Source organism: Sinohyriopsis cumingii, chromosome 5 (assembly GCF_028554795.1).
Source record: "Sinohyriopsis cumingii isolate HCF-2022 chromosome 5, ASM2855479v2, whole genome shotgun sequence".
In the NCBI taxonomy this organism is placed as follows: Eukaryota; Metazoa; Mollusca; class Bivalvia; order Unionida; family Unionidae; genus Sinohyriopsis; species Sinohyriopsis cumingii.
This window is the reverse complement of record NC_142965.1, coordinates 66,986,099-67,008,182: the sequence shown is the minus strand read 5'-3', so window position 1 is coordinate 67,008,182 and position 22,084 is coordinate 66,986,099. Positions and strand designations below refer to the sequence as shown.

The 22,084-nt window shown below is 34.6% G+C and overlaps 1 protein-coding gene across 1 annotated transcript; it reads left to right on the top strand.

Moving 5' to 3' along the window:
• Positions 1-1,953: 1,953 nt before the first annotated feature.
• Positions 1,954-11,999, top strand: LOC149799356 (uncharacterized). Its single transcript, XM_089958187.1, has 3 exons — positions 1,954-2,020; positions 8,454-9,509; positions 10,699-11,999. Exons 1-3 carry the CDS (start codon positions 1,954-1,956, stop codon positions 11,376-11,378), a joined length of 1,803 nt encoding a protein of 600 aa, XP_089814313.1. The 3' UTR covers positions 11,379-11,999.
• Positions 12,000-22,084: the final 10,085 nt, after the last annotated feature.

Sequence of the window (22,084 nt, the reverse complement as noted above, 5' to 3'; positions counted from 1 at the left end):
AATATAAAGTTGTTCGATAGTCCATGTACTTGAATTTGAAGGATGAGAATGTTTGTTAGCTAATATCAGCGGCAAGACGAACAACAAGAATGAAAGTAGAACAACGGATTTATTCTTCTCTCTCAGTAGTATTCTTATATCATTGGATTTGACGCTTTAAGAGCCTACCTTCAGTGAGTCAGCTACATACTCCATCCTGATTGATTTCTTTCATTTTATTTCAAATGAATATATTTTGTTTATTATAAAATTACAGTACTGTGTTCTCCTTCACTTACAACCAGGCGACCTCTTGTCGAAAAATTAGTACGTTATGCAATGTGTTTTTCTGCACTTCCCATTAATGTATTTATGTCCATTACACTGTTGCAGATTTGGAACGTGAGAAATTAAGATATACCTATATTATAGCCATATGAATGTCACATAGGAATCATAAACCTGCCTGCAAATTCACAAAAATCTTCCTTTAATATTTATAAACTGTTGCTATTTTTATCATAGTTTGTTTTGGGGAGAGATCTCTTCTCAAAGCCGAAAATAATAAACATGGAGAAAATTTGTTGGTTCGATGTGTGCGAAACTATGACAGGTATTTTGAATTGTAATGTTACAACAGAGTAAGCTTAAATATATCTCTTGAACATTATCTTTTTGGTACTACTAAACTTATTGACATCTTACATAATTCGGTGTATTTAAAATGCAAATATTTAGCAAAACAAAATTACAAACTATTGCATGCGATCCATTTAATTTTCAGTAACTAGTCATTCGTACAACTTCCTAAAATTAAGCAAAGTTAATTGGGTTAAAATAAGTACAACAACATCCAGATTCAACTAATTAGGAAACTAAAAGGAAAACAAAATTGATAATTTATTATTTGTATTTGACGAAAATATTGAATACAAAGGGTAAGATGATACTGAATTTCAATGACAAATATGAGCAAAGAATTCTCTTCTAAATATATTTGTAAACGACCAACAGCTATCACTGAACGTCAGTGATGTCATTTCCTCGCTACGCTTTGTAACCAAGCAGGCCATTATGAATAGGATGATGACAACGAAGATGATGATAATAGAGTTATGACAGTATTGGCTGAATGTGAATGTTCTCCTTTAGTATTTAAGTATACAGTTTCTGTTTTGTCCAGATTATGCATGTATTTACTCTACTAGTGTATTATCGCTTTCTTCCACAGAAGGATTGGTCCCAAGGTACAGCAGCATCGTGGTTTTGTCAAAAGATTTGCTTTTGGTAGTAGACAGGTTGACATATTCTCTGTGGCTCCACAATCGCCATAATGGTAAATTCCTGGCGGAGTTACACGAATCGACAGGACCCTGGGGTATCTGTGTATATGGCAAGAACGAGCTTCAAGTGGCGGTACCGCTGTTCGCCGACAAAATAGAAATTGTGTTAGTTAGTTCCATAGGCACAACTGCAGTCTTAAAAAAGGCGAGGACATTAGATATAACTTGCGGATTTGAATTCTATCATGGAGTGAAGGCCTTGAAACTCGCGAGGAGACTTGTTGTCTGTGGTATGAAGGAAGAATGGCATTGCTGGGGACTAGTGTCTCTAGAGGACGGACATGTCTGCACAACTCAGAAGATTTGTAAATATGGAGGTTGTAGTCACTTGGCCACAAATGCCGACGATTCTGTGGTGTACATCTCATGCTGGACTGGTCTTAACTCTCCTCACAATGGCGTGTACGCTTATGCCATTAGTAATTTCAGACAGGAGTTTGCCTACCACCATCGTGACTTGACCTATCCAGAGGGTATCACTGTGGACAAAATAGGATTCGTATACGTGTGTAACAAGACAAATCCTCCCTGCATTCATCAGATTACAGAGACAGGGCAAACAGCGAAAGTACACAATGAGAGGATGCCCCGACAGCCAATGGCGATGTAGTTTGACGAAAAGGAAGGACAAATGTACGTCACAAACTATGGAAGTAGAGAGGTCTGGATTTTACGTCCAGAACACAGTGACCAAGAAGGTAAACCCCACATATTTCTAGTGATATATATATATATATATATATATATATATATATATATATATATATATATATATATATATATATATATATGTGTGTGTGTGTGTGTGTGTGTGAGTGAGTGACTGAGTGTGTGTGTGTGTGATTTTGACAAGAAAGGTTTTCATGAAGAAAATAATATTTTGATGATTTTGTATATATTTATAAGATGTCAGGCGTTGTCAGGGCTAGGTGGAAACTATAGTTAAGAAAGTTCATGCAAGTGAAAAACAATTGAGACCGTCCATACATCTGACTAGCAAATCTGTCATTTTTATGAGATAGGATGTGAGAGTAATGGAAGAGTGGCACGACTAAACTATGTACCAGAAAGAAGAAAAACCAACTAGTTTAGTAAAAGTTAGCAAAAGGTTCGATATCAAAGTCATAAAATGAAATTGTAGGAGGAACTTAAAGTTTTATAAATTGAATCCGAAATTCTACTATAAAGTTATATTAAAGTCCAAAATAATCCATGATGTATGACTTTCATTAATCCTCAGTAGTCCCATAATGATATATTAGTCCAATGTGCACTTTGTAATTGCAATGAATAAACTAAACACATCTTTCATATCAAATAATATCTAAGCACAACATTAAATACTACTGAATACTGGTGTTAAAACAACAACATAAATAATAAGACTGACTCAAATTGTCCCGCTCCACGCACTTATATACAGCCATAAGAGGTGGAACATATTTTTCTACTACTCTTACGTGACATTGTTTTGACTTGTTATAGTGTTATTTAAACATTTTCACGGGAATGGTTCCCTCTGCTTTTTATGATTATGAAATAGCTTATTTCTGCTCATTGCCTTTTCTTTTACCTTCCTTTTATATGCGCGTGAGGGCAGTTTCAAGACAATTCTTAGTGCACGTGACACAAGAAACTTTCAGCCTATCCTGATTTCTCATTATTTAATAAACTAATAAACCGTCATTAGATACAGATATAATTAATCAATTTAATTTGAATTTTGCTGACTGAGGTAAAAGGAAAACAGAAACTATAGTTCCATATTAGCTAGAAAAGTACACTATGTCTTTAGCGAAATCTAAAACGTAATGAGTACGTGCATTAATAAAGTGCCATAATCATGTAACATGTCCTTAAATTAATGATAAGCATCAAAGAATGTAGAAGAAATATAAAATTAAATTAACAATGGCATCATTTTCTGTTTCCCAAATAAAGAAAAAAATTAGTTCCTCGGCAGCATTTCCTCAGTATAATAAAACAGAAACAAACAGTCATACATCAAAATATTGTTATAAAGGATATACAATATATCAATGTTTTTAAAAATACATTTTTATATAGCGCATTGGCATTAAGACCATTAGGATACAAAGTATTCTAACTTATAAATCCAATAAGTTTCTTTTATGAGTCTATTCATGTCACCATGCGCATTATCTACTGACATGAAAGAAAAATCGAGTAGAGAGTGATTACTGGTGTTAAAGTGTGTTGAAATACTAGAGGAAAACTGAGGATTTCTATAATTTTTATATCAAAGAGACGATTATTTATTCTGTTAGAAAGTTATTGAAGTGTTTGTCCAACATATTGCATGCTAAATTTTCACAGGTTATCAAATAAATCACATCAGTTGATATGCAGATAGTGTTACCACGTAGAGAAAATACCTCTTTTATATTAGCACTACTGAAAGAAGTACTATCTCTTTTTTGCGCACATTGAGAGCACCGGTGTGGATATATATACAAAGTGACTGTCAAAATAATCTGAATATTTTCTCATATTGACATCAGGTTTTCACCCAAAAGGCGGAAAATGGTGTTTACCTGGTCCTAAATAAACATGGTACCAATTTGATATTCAATATGGCCAGGACAGCATCTAGTTTATAACTCCTGTTGTCGGTGGAGACTATCATAGATGTTTAATACACACAGCCGTTGAAATGAAGAAATGATTTTCTATTGAATTCATGGAAAGTTTCTCGAATGGAGCGTCAATTTCTTCCAGGGACTCTTGTAACAAGAGAACATTTTAATGGAATCGATATTCGTCAGACTCTGAGACTGTATTATTTTCATGTATCTGTTTCTGTATATTCTGCTTGGAAATCACTAGGAGGAAAGCAAAGTCAACATGCATGTCAGAATTATGATTCATATGCCTTGCAGGGCATGCCACTGAAATAGAGTGATTCCATGTATCTGACTTCTGTAATTACCTACATAGTGCAGTATCTTTCAGTGTAACCTGGCCGCATGCTGCTTTCCTTATTCAGCTTTGTTCCTTATTGTTTTGAACTTTCTTTATAGCAAACTATGTGATGCCCATGTGCCTGTCCATATATTCGCCCGAACCCTAAATGTCAAAGCTTTTGGATTAAAGTATGAGTCAATTTGTTTAAACTTCCTAAGTAAATAAAATATCTACACAAAATATGGGCTTGACATAAAGAGCCATTATTCTTGAATTAAATGACAGGAGCTATTTGAATTATATTTTAGTTTGTCTCTCTTACCATGGCCCGGTGGCACATAGCTCTTTTATAGTATAAATGTTGTGGTCCTTTTGCGTCGTCATCTTTGTGATTCCATGTTGAAATTAAGTGTTCAAGTTAAGACTCAAATATGCAACTAAAATGGTAGGTTGCATTTGTCAATTAGATGACAGCCTTTAGAATCATAATGTAGCAAGGCAGCTTTTTCTGATTACGCACCCCATCTCCAATATATATCCAAGTTGTTAATGCAGGAACTTGTACTTTTCTGAAGTATCTTATTTCCAATTAATAATTTGTATTTTCGTCGACACCAGATTTTCACGCAATAACTTGCAATGTTATTGGGCATCCCATTTCCTAGTAATAACTTGTAATGTTCTTCTGAACACGATTTACACATGATAACTTGTACTAGTCAGTATCTCATTTGCGATCAATAACTTGTACTGCTCTTCTGAACACCATTTTCACATGATAACGTGTACTATTCAGTATCTCATTTGCGATCAATAACTTGTACTGTTCTTCTGAACACAATTTCCACATGATAACTTGCACTTTTATTCAGTATTCAGTATCTAATTTCCGAGAAATAACTTGTACGCCATTTCTATTTTAAAACTTGCAAAAAACTTGTAGTGTTCCTTAAGACACCACTTCTGCAAAATAAATAAGCTTTACTTCAGTATCGTTTCCACTGAACAACAATTAAACTTTCTTCAGTGTCCCATTCCCAAGCAATAACTTGTATTTTTCTTAAATTTCTCAATTATTTTACTTTTTTCAGTAGCCCATTTCGACGCAATAAAATGTACTTTTCTTCAGTACCCAATTTCAGTTAAATAACTTTCTAATAATCAGATATGTTTGCCTAAAGATGGCTACCACAACAAACATATAGAATATTTTGCTGCTGCCGATTTCCGTGACTGGATGGTCATATTGGCGTGGGTTTACGCTTGTTATATTGATATATTCGACAATTTTAGAGGCAGCATCCTTCTCAGCCAGATTTCCTGGCCAAATGACCATGTATGCGTCTTGTTATTGTTTTAATTTTCCTTACGTATTTTGGCTTTGCTCTCAAAATAGTTTTTGAATGATAAGCAACAATTACTTTCTGACCGGAAATTTGAAACTTGTAAATATATGTATTGTATAAAAGAGTGGTAACACGTTGTTTGCACTTTTACTGGCGTGACTTCAAAGTGTTTTATGTTTTGATGAGCGCTTTTATAAAAAGACACATGGACTGTATTCAATTTGAGCAAGAATCTTATCTTCAAAGGTTACTGGTCCATTCATAGCAGACGTCATTAAGCATTGGATAAATCGTAGTATTAAACAATACCGTTACTCGTTGGCTACATTGAGCTAAAAATATTGTACAAACATAATGATGTCAATAAGTTCGGGTCAACTTCTTTTCCACAATAACAGAATAACAAATTATGGATGTCAGTCGTTTCCGGTTGCAGTGTTTGGCATCCAAATCATAGAGGTCAAAACATGCCAGACTGTGTTAATAGATAAACGGCTAAAGAGTCATAAATTAAGCTATGCTGGGAGGCACGTATTGGTAGATTTCAAACCGTTTTTTATAGAGAAAGTATAATATTTTCATTGTGAATGGAGAAAGAACTATAACGTAGTTTATAATATATGTTGCTGGTAGATACGAAAATGTCACAGTGACTGGGTACTATGACAGCTTGTTTAATACAGTTAAAATACTAGGACCCTTTTTGTCTAGCCCACAGTAGTAATAAAGAGATACATAGCAATCATTTCTCCAGCGTTTTGTCATGAACAGTTTGCTATTTGCGTAGAAGTTTTTCGTCTCCATATATGTCCAAAATTCCCATATATGTTCTCATTAAACATGGCCAAACAGCCCATTCATTATGTGCCACGCCCTGTCTTCCCCTTGACCATGAAATCAAGTACAAATTACTTTTGTATATTTGTCATTTGTAGATATTTACTAAATTCCTTTTGATCGTCTTTGTGACACGTCAGGATGGATCTAAACTAAAACAATAGTAGGAAAGCTGAGCCGTGTACAATTTACCTTCAGTCTAAACTGTTTCATTGATTGTATTCTCTAAATCCATTACAGTTAATGTTACAGTCACATAAATATGCATTAAGAGTTTGGTTCTTGTTTTTAATTTCCTTACATTTCATGAACTCTTTAACTGAATCTTTATATACTTTGGATGGATCATAATGAAACTATGACAATACAATATAACTGCTTGTACCTTTGTCCATGGGGCCAGCGTTACAGTTATATAATATCTAGATTCAAAATTTGGTTTAGATGTTTTCACTTTGTTGTTTTATAAATCTAGTTACAGTATTTGTCAATAGTTGTTATAAATAGTTACGAATGTGTGACAATTCATTCTGCTAACAGCCTGTTTGCCATTTTGATATTTGGATCAAGGTCGCAGTCATAGAATATGTTTATTATACTTTCTCATAGAAACTGATATTTGCTTATATTTTCTAAATCTCACGATGTGTTTTGTTTTTACCTAGAATGACTCATTATGAAGCCAAGACAATGTGTTCATCGTCAATGCTTACTCATCATACGACTTTGGTAAAGGTTAAACATTTTACAGACGTGATCCAATTGTGTTCCAGATATTCATCTCTCTAACAAAAGTTCAGTTCTTCCTCGCACAGATATAAAACATTTTGGCACATGCCCTGGATAACTTAGAAAACTGAATGCACTATTTGTTATGGGATGCCAACATTTGGGTATTTTGTGATTGTAGCAAGTCAGCCAAGAATATAAAGATCCAAAAGAAAAATTGTCCGTTATAAAATAATAGGAACACTTGTCAAATCAAAACTTTTTGCAGCAATGAATACATGAAATTTGACACAACATGTCAGTTACTGTTATTGGAATATCAAACAATTTCAAAGTGTTGTTATAAATGAAATTTAATGACTCTAAATGAACACAAAATGAAAAAGGCTTATTTTTACAGCCCAGAAAGGTGGACAAAATGAACAAGCAAACAATTTCAATCTTTTGGTTCTAAATTACAAGCAGTAGCACATGCAAAGGTCATTGGAGTATATGTAGTTAACAACAATACATACTTTTAAAAGAAATTAATTCATGAAGTTTAAAGTCCGGATGGTAAATGTGTAACTTCAGTGTTGAGACTACGCAGATAGTATGATTTCAGTGAGTACGAGGAACGGAGTCGTTAAATTTTGTGAAATAAAATTTCACGCAATAATTGAAGTTTTCATCTGTAGTTGTTTTCCTCTTTCAGCACGATTAGGATGAAAAATAGTTTGAAGTATAAGGGAGGGTTATGTTTACATTGAGGAAGGCCCATTTCACCCAAACCGTTTTAGCGCATAAATCTTGGCAGATGTAATATCAGCAAAATATTGTGAATTCGCTTTTTTCTAGGAGAACTGATTTTCCTGACTTTTATTGTTATGAATTTAATTACCGAAGGAACAGGTATTCTTCTCTGGAAAGAACAGGAAAACTCTTTGCTTAATATAAATTTAATCACCGAAGAAAATCATACACCATCAGAATTGACACTCATTAAAATAAATTTCAAGATAATTTCCAACTTCTTTACTTATATAGATGGTATGATTCTTAAATTTTGCTGAGTAATAGATTCATGTATACATTCTATTGTAACATTTATGACTTACTGTGTATTTCTTTGCATACATGATACATACGATATATAGCTAGACAGATAGAAGAACTTGTCTTTAGATTAAATGAAAAGAAACCAGGAGAAGAATGTTTCGTGCAGAAAGAACTTAACGCCTCTAGACCTGTCAGGAGGGACCATTGGGTGTGTTCAAGATGTTATTGTTATAATCAATGTGAGTTTTCATTTCAGATCTGCAAGATGAAGATGCGTTTTTGCTGGCAATCAGAAACAATGATCAGAAGATAGAAGAAATGATAAGAAACCAAAATATTCCTAAAGAAAATATCATGGAAGTAGCAATGAAACAATATAGATATTCCAGTGGTGTCCAGAGGGCCCTAATTGAAATGTCCAAACTGCTCAGGAAGGCAATTTCAGAGACTGAAGGGGTCTGGTGTGGATATAGACCAGAAGCACCGCACACTCTCGTGTTTGTGGTTACTCTTAAAGAAAAAAACTGCACACTGAAGGAGGAAGATATCCCACAATCGTTTGCAAATTACATAATTATTGCTCGTCAGAAGTATGTGCCAAACGATGAAGAAAGTAGTATTATAGAAGAACATGGTAGCAAGAGTGTCAGATCTGAGGATGTCGCTCGTTTGAACAACTGTATTGCAAAACACACGGAGAGTCTTATGTTGGGACATAGTAATCTGAGTATAATTAGATCATGCCCCATTAAAGCACGTGGGTACATGAAGAAGAAATTGGAAGTCCAAAAGGACACGTGCATAGTTTTTTATGTTCCTGTGAAGGGGATCATACCGATAGGGGAAAATGAATTTCCAAAAGATATTGATGGAATCGTTACTGACGTCAGAGAAGGAGAATTTGTATTATTTGTTGACCACAATGCAATGGCATACCACCCAAAACTACGGATAGGCTGCTGTATAGAAAGTGCATGTAAAAGGGGGAGTTTAGGAGGATTTGTAGACCTTCCTGGTGAAAAGGTTGGGTGCCTAACAGCTGCTCATGTTGTGCTGGAAGATATTACATCGTACATTCAAAAAGGAGATCTAGAAAAGAAACAAATTAATTATTACCTTGCACAAGGAGAAACACAAATAAAAATGCACCAACCAAAATCATTCGAGGATCAATACATGTTTGGAAATGTACATACTATAGCTTTGGAAGCTGGAAACATTTTTACACCATCTGTTGATGCAGCTATTATACAAATTACTAATGATGATAGAAAGCCAGAAACAGGACATTTTCCTGATTGTGAATATCATGGTAAGGATAAAATGTTTATAAAGCATATTTTGAAAGTACTGACAGAGTTGATCACAATATTTCTGGTGTCAGACAAAAATAATTTCAAATGTAACTTGTACATTATTCCTACGTAAGACTCGCTAGCATGCAGTTCTCATTAAATGCAAATGTAGGTACGATCATTATAAACTAGGATGAAATTCTTACAATTGTCTATATGTTTTGACCTATGTTTCAGCGCTCTTGATCTCATTCTTTTAATCCAAGCAACAACAGCGTAGGCACTAGTAATACCAGATTGCAGAAGAGGATATGCCAAAGCACTAGCTTATTTGCATGACTCCATGACATCAACGCTGAGCGAGTCTAATCGAGGTATGTGCAACTGATCATTTTGGATAGGTATTGCTCCTCGTTCATGAGATATTTGCGAAGACTGAAAGTGAAACAAAACGAAAAACAAATTCGAAACACACAGACTTATATTGTCTGGTGGTGGGTTGGGTTTGAAATTCTACCAGAATGACCTGACATAACCATCCTGCTTTTCAGTGGATTATCATGCTACTATCCCGTCAATATGAACAGTAAAATTATTGTGCATGTTTCAAGCATCCTGGCATTTATAACAAGAACACAATTAAACATTATTCTGAAACCAGTCAAATGTTTAAGAAACGTTGTTTGTTGATCATTCATCTACTTTTACATCTTTCCGAAGTCTTCTTATGATTGTAGTAATCAGCGGATATATCTTTCCTAGAGTGTCTCTAAGCGTAGATGTTTTTTGGATGAGACTTATTGCTTCATGTATTCTAAATAATCTGATTAATGTGCTAGAGCATGTGTAAATGGAACCATACTGAACCATATACATCCGCATATAGCATATCATGGAAATCTACAATCATTTTTGTTATCAGGAATACCGTTCTACAGACTTTAATAATGACCCTTTCCAGTATATCAGTGAAAACTTTAAATGAGGCAAAAGGTGTCAAAAGTAAACTGCATGACACGATATGAAAGTGGTAGATATAATATTAAGTTTGAAATGTGATGAAGTAAATATGGTAATTTAGATATGATCAAGATCATCAAATTGAATTATCTATTGTTACAGGTTTGACAAAGGAAGGTCCCCTGCTTTACACCGATGGAGAAATTCTGGATGACATAAAGATTCCTTGCAAATAATGTCGGGTGATCAAGTTTGGATGTACCACAGGCTTAACGGATGGCTATCTTACATGCAGTGAGATTTCTGTTCGGCCAGTGGATGTTTGGGGCAATTACTGTTTTCCTGTCATGTTTCGACAATTAGAAGTATCCAAGCCTAATTTTGCATCTGAGGGTGACTCAGGAGCACTGGTTTTCCTTTGTGTAGGTGCAAACATTCGTAATCTACGTGCAGTAGGAATGGTCATTGGTGGAAATTCTACAGGAACTTCATGTGTGATCACTCCTATCAATGCTGTCTTCAAGAAACTTGGATTAACAAGTAACACGTTCAAAGTTTTTCCTGCGAGTCAACTGTCTCAACTTACAGAACTTATCAACACTCATATAAAAGCAAATGCCGAGGTAACTGAAACATTGAACATACATGCGACTCAACTGGCCCAAGTTACAGAATGTATCAACGCTCAAAGACAAGCACATGCCGAGCAAGTTGAAGCTTTGAGCAGACAATCGGAGACAATCAACCTTATAAAACAAACGATTAATACAATAGAAGAAAATGTGACTTCGCTTGATCGTAAAATAAACGAATATGTAAAATCCTGGCAGAATGAAGTCAGACTGCAAGAGAAAATCGACAGAACAATGGATTCCGTAAAAGAATGTTTTGACAGTATAATGGAAGCAATGAAGAACAAATCATAAAAACACTATTTTATTATTCAGTATGGTGGAATATATTTACATTTGCAAAATGAAACCAGTTCATTATGCAGGTATTTGGACAATTTGAGGATGGTGTACCCATAATTCTCAGCATGTCTGTGTTTTATGGATCCTAGTCATTGTACTCAAAACTTTGTTCAGCATAATAAAATGATTTGCGAAACCATAAGACACATTTAAAGTTGACAACAGGGCATAATTTCAGTGGTAGTTAATCTTGAAGTAAAGAAAGTGAGGTACATTTATTTTCGGAATGATAGAAAATAAGCTGTCAGTAAAACGGACAATATATTTAAGTGCAAAAAGTGTAAGTGTCCCAAGATACAAGCTGCAATATGCGTAACAGCGTTTAGCAGGTTGACCTTTTATTATATTTTTTAAAAAGAAAGACAAAGGCAAAACATTTTGGAACTTTAACATTTGTATAGCCCACATATAAACACTATTACTATTTATGACAACTAATATTCAGCAAGGATGCGGAGATGTAAACATATAGACCTAGACAGAAATTTCCCAACATGATTCTTCCAGTCTCACTCCAATAAAGCAGCACCCATTTTAGACATGGACTATTATATTGCGTGCACATAAACAATCATGCACACATATATATATATATATATATATATATATATATATATATATATATATATATATATATATATATATATATATATATATATATATATATATATCAATTATCCATGACAATTGATACGATATATTATATCAAAGCGAATCCTGTTGCGACATCCTTTGTACCTACTATGTACCTGATATTTCTCTTTCTCTCCATCTTACTCTCTTCTAAATAATATTGGAAAGCCCAATAAAAGACAAGATCCTAGTATAAATCCTGAGTCACAGCTTGCAAATGGGTTCACATTCTCTGTTCCTTTGACGTTTGTACGTGGAAATGTTTTACCAGTAAAACGTCCAAGGACGTCGTTCATAATTTATTTTCTGCATTCTACCTATACTTTGTGGTTCGATCAAGTGTTAGCATCCACAGTTGTTGCTATAGCTGACTGTTGTCGTTACCTTTCCTTGTTAAGTTAGATTCATTTTTGCTTCGTAATTGGCATTTTAGGTAATTTGACAGCTTCTGTGTACCAGTGATTGAGTAAATATTGCCTACCCTTTTTATGGTTCTGGATATTGTGTCTTGTAGATACGATTTGATACGATATCATGTTGCAATGTGTGGAAAGGTGTGGGAATACGAATGCATCGTGGGATGCTTACCCTACCTGCTTAGTGTGCTTAGGATGCTAGAATATATAACAAACGTTAACAAGATAACTGCTGTTCATGTATATATTCGTTCATCTTGGAAACAGTTACAATCTTAATACTGTGTGGAATGCATCGTTTCAAACATTAGAATACTCATGAAACTAAATTTGTCCTATAAGAAATTGTCCATATTTGTTCATTAGTTACAAGAAACTAAAACAAAGAATTCAATATAGCTGATGAGAACGGGTTTGGATATGGCCAACCTTACCCAAGTTCTACCATCCATTAATGTCCTTTCATTCTTACATACATACATACATACATATATATATATATATATATATATATATATATATATATATATATATATATATATATATATATATATATATATATATAGAGAGAGAGAGAGAGAGAGAGAGAGAGAGAGAGAGAGAGACAAACAGACAGTCAGACAGATTCGGATCCATTAATATATATACAAGAAACCTGGTTGCTCGTCAGAGGAAGGGAGTGATAAAGGAAAACAAAAAAGGTAAACTAAAATTGAAACTTTGGGATAAGCGAAATTAAAAGGAAGCTTGAGGGTGAAAATAAAAAAAATAAAAACTTGTTTAGCAGCTGGAACACACACACACACACACAAAGAATGAATATAGAGAGTGGTTATTTATAAGATATATTGTTATGTATATTTGATTTAATTATATCTGATTCAATATATATATAGATATATCTATCTATCTATATATATCTATATCTATATATATCTATGTATATATACATATCTATCTCTCTCTCTCTCTCTCTCTCTCTCTCTCTCTCTATATATATATATATATATATATATATATATTTCTATTTAATTATTTTTCAGTTTTAATACTTTTATTTTTCATTACATGCCATTGTAAATCAAATTTATTCAATAGAGATGATACTTTTTCCAGAAAATAGTTTGACCTTGTCTGCTCGTTACCAGGCATTGAACTAGATCCTGACCTTGATTAAAAATTAGAAGCAAACACGTAAAAAATTATATTTTTATTTCAAAAGGTTGTTGTCGATGTCACGATGGGACAACGTAGTCTGAGATGTAAATAATTTTACATTTTTTTATTTAGAGTAAATTGATTGGTTTTGGTCAGCGCCACACTGGGTGGGTGTACGTGCTTTTTAACAAGTAAATAATTTCGACGAGGTTCTGGAACATGATCACGTGAACCCCTTTTGTTTTAGAATCCGATATAACATTTGTTTTGGAGAGATATTCTGAGCTGGGCTTTTTCTTTACATTGGAAGGTGTTGTGTCGTTTGGAGTTATTTCAAATTACTTGGATTCAAAAGGGTTAATTCGTTTTTTTTCCCTGGAAAATACGTGTGCTCATCTGAAATTCTTGAACAGTACAGCTTTTATAAAAATGTATTCGGATTTCCAAAACCGGAGTGATATTTCTTGTTTCTACAAGGAACTGTAAATTTCAACACTACAGGTTACATCAAACGTCATCGTCTTCCATCATGGATTCTTCGTCGGGAGTCGAACTTGAAATTAGGACTTGTAATTAGGACTTCTAAAATTTTATTCGTGGATTCTTCTTGGATTATTTTAGGATTTGATTCTTAAAACCGTAAGTTCATAGTTTTTAAATTTTACCGACTTTTTGCAGGGAAATAAATTATTATATTTTTAAAAGCTTGTTGTTGTCACTCTTTCTTCCATTACTGTTTATTCGAGCCTACACACGTAACATATGTATTGGATAGCTCGTCCTTAAGATAATTTTAAATTTCGGCTACAATATTTCAGAAAATTTTGTTTTATGAAATTGGAATTCCCCATGTTTTTCAAAGTTTTAATGAAATCGGCAAGATATTTCTAAAATGTCCTCAAAAGTGGAAATATTTCTTTCAAATCCTACCCGGGAACAATTAGATCTTTTAAAAAAAGATGAATTCATTCAACTTGCTAGAAAATATTATCTTTCTGAGGTAAAAGCTTCCTTAACGAAACAGGAAACAATAAATATTTTGGTTCAGTACTTGGTAGAAAAGAATGTAAGTCTGTGTCAGACTCTGACACAAAAGTAAAGGAATTAGAACTAAAATTCAAGATGGAATTAGAGTTAAGGAAGCTGGAACTTCAGAAAGAGAGAAAGAGATAGACGCAAATGCAGTTGCATGGAAAACAAATGCAGTTACAATATGAGAAATAGGAGAGAGAGACAGAAAAGAGAGAAAGAAAAAACAGATGCAAATGCAGTTACATAAGGAAGAAAGAGTGAAAGAAAGTCAAATGCAGTTACAAAAGAAAAAATGCATATACTAGCGGAAGAAAGAGAGAAAGAGAGGGAATTTCAATGTTGAATGAAAGAAATGTAACTGGCAAGTAAAAAGCACATTCAAACTTCAAATCCAAATATAAGTTTTGATCTTGGAAAGAATATTAGATTAGTACCCCCTTTCAGAGAAAAAGAAGTAGAAACTTTACTCGGTTTGAAAAATTTGCTGAAAATTTAAAATGGCCAAGGGTGCATTGGATTCAATTATTACAATGTGTACTCAGTGGTAAGGCAAGTGATATTTATACTGTCAGTTCACCAAAGTGGTTAATGAATGTATCCTAAAGGGTTATGAGTTAGTCCCTGAAGCTTATCGGCAGCAATTCAGAAACTAAAGAAAAGAAGCTGGACAAACTCCTTTAGAATTTGCTAGAGAAAAAGATCAGTTATTTGATAGATGCTTCTTAGCCAATAAAGTTGAACGAAATTATGGAAGTCTCAAACAACTTGTATTACTTGAAGAGTTCAAAAAACTGTGTCCATGGTGACACTAAGTCTTATCTTGACGAGCATCAGATTGAAACCTTGGCAAATGCTGCTAGTGTTGTTGATGAGTATTCTTCACCTCATAAAGTTCCTTTTGTAAATAAGACTTCTACTCAACAGTCTTCTGGCAGAAAAGTATTTCAGCCTAATTCAAGCCCTTCTAAATCTAAAACTGGCATAACTTCTAAACATCAAACTTCAGTGAACCTTGATTGAAGATCCTTGTCTCTTCCTACGTGTACCTATTGCACGAACAAAGAACGCGTTGTTTATGATTTCTATAAATTGAAAAATAGGCATAAGAATCGAGACAGACCTATTCGAAATGCTCTTATTTCTAAGACATCAAGGTCACGATCATGTATTGTGTTGGGTCTAATAAACCCTACTCTGATTTTATTAAGGAGAATTATGGACGATTCATATCGAAGAGCTTTATATCACTCTTAGGTGATTCGGCCAACCCTATCCCTATTAAAATTTTAAGGAGCACAGGAGCTTTTCAGAGTCTCTTATTTTCAGGTACTGTGCCATTTTCTGAGAAGTCTTTTAATGAGAGTGTTTATATTTATGGAGTAGGAGTGTGGCTTTGTTAATGTTCTTCTCCGTCGTTTACATTTGTCATCAGACTTAGTCTCAGGATCCGTGACAGTCGGAACAGTCTATGTTTTACCCGTTGAGGGCATTCATTTATTGCTAGGCAACGACCTAACTGTAGACAAGGTTGTAGTTAATCCACTTCTAACTGACAAGCCTTGCTTGGATCAGAAAGTCGATCGAATTGAAAAAGAATTCCATGCTTTATTTCCAGCTTGTGCAGTTACCAGAGCTATGACAAAGAAAGCTCATGAGAATGATGTTGATATGGAAAGTATTCCTTTAGCTGACACATGTATTGGTCAGGCTTTTAATGAGATCACTTTCACTCCATGTTTGGATCAATCAGAAGGTATTGATCACAGTGATCCTCTTTAAACGATTCATTTCCTTTATTCTAATCAGGGTGATAAACGACTATCACTTGTCGTACAGCAGGAAAAAGATCCTGAGATCTCCTGTTTGTTTCAAAGTGTCATTATTGAACTGAAGAAGCTGACGTTCCTGCCTCTTATTTCATTAAAAATGGAATTCTGATGAGAAAATAGAGACCTCCCGAGGTACTGCCGATGACGAATGGTCAGTGAACTATCAAATTGTAGTTCCGAAACCTTACAGACAGGAAATACTTAGCCTGGCCCATTAAACTCCTTTGTCTGATCATTAAGTGATCAATAAAACGTATCACAAATTTTAACTCACTCTTACTGGCCAATAATCAAAAGTGATGTTAGTAAATACTGTAGATATTGTCATTCTTGTCAAATGGTAGGAAAACCCAATCATAAAATTCCCAAGCTCATCTAAAACCTATTCCTGCCTTTGACGAACCATTTAGCAGAATTATGGTAGATTCTGTTGGTCCCTTATCTAAGAGCAAGTCATGTAACCAATACCTGTTGACCATTATGTGTGCGTCAACAAGGTCTCCAGAGGCTATTCCTTTGAGGAATATAAAATCAAAAACAATAGTGCAAGCTTTGATAAATTTGTATTTACTCAATGTGGCCTTCTCAAGTCTGTACAGTCTGATTAATCCTCAAATTTCATGTCTGGAATTTTTCAGCAAGTTATGTACGAATTAGGCATCCAATAATTCAAATCTTCCGCCTATCACCCTGGGAGCTAATGGGCATTAGAACGATTCCATAAGACTGATTCGATCATATTGTTTTGATACTGGTGAAGACTGGGATGAAGGCATGCATTTACTATTGTTTGCTGTTAATGAATCAGTTCAAGAATCTTTATTTTTCAGTCCCCTTGAACTGGTTTTTGGACACATTGTGCTTGGAGCATTGAAGTTATTGAAAGAGAAACATATTTCTAATGAGGAAATCTTCTTGATTATGTTTTTAATTTTAAGCATAAGTTGTCAAGGCTTGTGGGGTGGCAAGAGCAAAACTGCACTCTGCTCGATCTAAAATGAAATCAAGATATAATAAAAACTCGAAGGAAAGGAGCTTTCAGCCTGGTGATATATTCCTGACTCTCTTGCACATACCATGCCGTTGAAATTGTAAATTCTAAACCTGTGAAACAACACCTGTACAGGATGAACCCACTCAAACAGGAATAATTGAAAAAAGAAATTCCATATTTGCTGGAGAATGATTTCATATAGTCAAGTAAACGTGACTGGAGTTCACCATGCACACTTGTTCCAAAACCAGGTACAACTTTCCATATGTGTACTGATTATAGGAAGGTGTATAGTGTGACAAAAACAGATTCATTCCCATTACCAAGAATTGATGAATTGTATTGATAACATCGTGAATGCCAAGTATGTTACCAAATGTGACTTTCTGAAAAGATTTTAGCAAATTCCACTGACAAAAAGAGCAACGGACATTTCGGCATTCGTGACTCCTGATGGACTTTACCAATATAAAGTAATGTAGTTTGGGATGAAAGGGTCGCCAAGTACATTTGAACGTTTCATGAATATGATTACCTCTAGTCTAGACAATTGTGATGCTTACATCGATGATGTCATCATCTATAATGACACATGGAAAGAACATTTAGCAACAATTCGGAAATTCTTTGACAGACTCACTCACGCATGTGTGACAATTAATTTATCGAAAGTGAGTTCTGCTGTGCTAATGTAATTTTTCTAGGACACACCGTGGGACATGGACAATTTAAACCTATAGATCGTACGGTCAAGGCTGTCTTTGAATTTCCCGTGCCTGTTAATATAAAGCAGCTGATGCGATTGTTAGGTATGGCCGGATACTATCGAACATTTTGTTCCAATTTGCTTATAATTGCTGAACCCCTGAAAAATGTATTGAGTAAGAAAAACAAGTTCCTTTGGACTGAAAAATGGCAGGAGGCTTTTGACAAGTTGAACGCCATACATAAAAGCGGGCCAGTTCTTACAGCTCCAAATTTCAGCCAATCATTTAAACTGTCTGTTGATGCAAGTAATGTTGAGGCTGGAGCAGTTTTAATTCAAGAAGATGAAAATGGTATTGATCATTGAGTGCGCTATTTTTCTAAGAAATTAAATAAGCACCGAAGCAATTATTCAACAATCTAGAAGGAATGTTTTGCTTTGATATTGGCATTACAACATTTTGAAGTTTACTTTAATTCAGCTCCTTCTATGGACCAAAATCCCCTTATTTTCATAGGCAATATGAAAGATAAAAATCAAAGATAACTAATGTGGAGTTTGTTGTTAAGGAATATTATCCTGATATCAGGCACATCAAAGGAAAAGATAATTTAATAGCAGACGTACATTCCTGTGTATAACAATGTATTATTTCATGTACACTATGTGTACTTGTTAACCTGATGTTTAATTAATCTGTGGTAATAAGAATGCATTATCGTATATATTGTTACGAATTTTACATGAATACAAATATACTAGTTTCATATGCAGATGGATATTCTGAGACTATGTTAAGTTCGATGTATTACAAAACAAATGTTCTGTATGATTGATATTATGTACAACGTTGAATATATTTCACGATGTCCGCCATCTTTGTTTTGGAGGCACTTTATGTACTGGAGGCATCTCCAATGTGTCATATCATTGGTTTACATTGTTTCAATGCTGTAAATCACACATATACTAGTTTCATATACAATTGGATATTCTGAGACTATGTTAAGTTCGATGTATTACAAAACAAATGTTCTGTATGATTGATATTATGTACAACGTTCAATGTATTTTACGATGTCCGCCATCTTTGTTTTGGAGGCAATTTACGTATTGGAGGCACCACAGATTTCCTCTACGCGGTATATGCAGTCATTATTGAACAGCAATAAACCGTTGATATAACTAGTTTTTACGTAGAATAAGTTATGCTCAACAAGAAAATAATGAACTTACCTTCACCTGCGAGGATAACGCATTAGGTTGGTGAATGTTCTAATTTTCCCGCACCACCAACTTGTTTGGAGGCCAATATTTACTGTTTATACGTGTGACACAAGGATTCTAGTGTTTGACCATACGTTTGCGATCAAGATTGTAATAATATAATTAGCATTTAATGTTTGTTTTGTATCTCAATAATTTAACGATATTTAGTATTTATTGAGTCTTAAATACTTGTTAACAATATGTACTATTTTGGCGGAGTGTTACACTGTGTAGTGCAACCGAAAGTTATAAATATGGGTGTCGCGCAAACCAGTCAGTTTCCCTTCAACCGGCATCGGGTTCGTATACAACTACAATATATTATCGGCTTCCAAAAGTGATAGGGAATGCTATCTTTCTCTAAGTAGAAATAATAATATTAGAAAATATACATTCATTTATGCAATATAAAAATTTATTAGCAAATTTATGTACTAAGGAAAATCAAAGCCAAAGATAAAGTGTTGAATACTCTTACGTAGGGATATAGGGCCTCCATAACGCTATTTCAGTACATTTGTATGACTTTATATTTTTATCGTAAAAGAAATGGTCACCCGTTTCGCCTGTTAATTCTATTTATTTGAATCCGTTTGTATTGGGATTTTAATGTTACCCCTATAAACATTATAAAAGTATTACAGTAAATTATATTTGATCAATATTATTATTTAATACTAACTGTCGAGACTGCTGGTTATAATTATATGTACGTTCTGTTATACTAATTTATGTATTGACTAGGAAGAGAATATGTGAATTCTATTATATTGAAGTGTTTATTGACATGTTAAGACTAAAATAAATCCTCTATTTTTCTCATTCAGATTTTATGTTGTTTATATACTTAGATAAATAATCTCCTCACGGATAAGTAGCTAGTATAAGAAGCCATTATTTCTACAGAGATTTCGTCTGTTATCAGACGACGTACTATGTACTACCAGTACATTATAATATTGCAACCAATTCAAAGTCTCAGTTTGAGGATTGCCGAACCATCGAAACAGGAAGAAATTATCTAAATATAAGGGAGCTTGCGCTGGGAAATTAACCCCGGGGTGGAGCACGTTACAATATCTTACTTTTCTTTATGGAGGAAGTGTTATGTATATTTTATTTAATTATATCTGATTTAATGATGATGTTTCGCAGAAGATGTTTCATAGTCATCATTAGCAAGTTATGGTCGCTTCCTATGTCAGCCGCTGGAAATCTACGCGTTCTGACAATGTTGATGCTAGACCGGTAACGCTTCCTCATCAAGATGCAGTCAATCTGGTTGTTGTTTTTCTCGTCTGGACTGTGCCAAGTCCATCTGGTAGATGGTTTGTGGGGACCAAGTGTGTTCGTTAGCACTAGGTTATTTCGGTGGCGAAGTCCAAGAGCTTTAGTCCTCCCTCATTGGTCCGCTCATTACATTATGGATACAGAAGATTTGGATCTCATCCCTCGACGTCTTTGATGTGAGGAACATACTAAGCAGGAAGCTATAAGACTTTGAAGAAGACGAAGAATACAAAGAGATTAACAATATGATTAAGAAGAGCTTATAGAGAGTGAAGGAAAGCGGGTCACATGACCAGTGAAAGGAAATCGAGAAAACCCTGAACCAGAATAACAGTAAAATGGTATACCAGTTGGCGAAAGACCTGACAAAAGAGAAAACAGGTAATTGCATTAGCGTCTCTCTCTTTCTGATTTTCCAGCTTCCTTAACTCCAATTCCATCTTGAATTTTAATTCTAACCACGATCCTGGACAAGGCTGGCAACATTCTAACAAAAGATTGAGATTCTTAAGATATGGATGGACTACGGTTCTGAGCTTTGCTAGCAGTATACATCTGGACCCAAAGTGGTACAAAAATTCCCACTGATCACAACATAGGCTGATTACCCTATCCTTAGGGAAGAAGTAGAAGCTGCAATAAAGGCACATAAGAAAAGGAAAGCCGCTGGGGGTAGAAATTATACCGTCAGAATCTGTTGAAGCAGGAGGAACCTCTATAATAGATGTCCACACAATAAACTGCACCAAACTCTGTCAAACAGGAGAACAGCCCACCCCATGCACCAAGTCACTGGTCATCACTCCCACTAAGAATGCTAATATAAAGCCATGGCAGAGCTAACGAAAAATCAGCATCATCATTCATCCAAGCAAGGTAATGCTTAAGATCATCCTCAACAGACTGACAATCCAGAGCAGGAACGCTGAAACCCTTACGGAAGGACTGCAACATCACCACTGGTCCAAGTTCAACCTCATGTCATGTCCATATTCATGTATGCACGTGAAAGGTTAACCTTGACAGCAAAACTAGAGAGTAGATTCCATGCCTAATAGATGAGATGTTATCGAATGATCCTGAACATCACATGCACGTTTCTGATGATGAGGTGTGCATTAGAATCCACGATGCAATCACATCATATGAAGTGCTTCACATCATCGCAACGAGACGCAAATTTAGATGGTATTGGTCACGTCTCGCGCTTACCTGGCTCGTCAAATAAATCCTACAGAGCACATTGAGAGGAATAAGAAAATGAGGCAGATAGAAGAAGAGATGGGAAGAGCGAACATACAACTACCTCTCAAAGCCCACAAGAGTGTGGA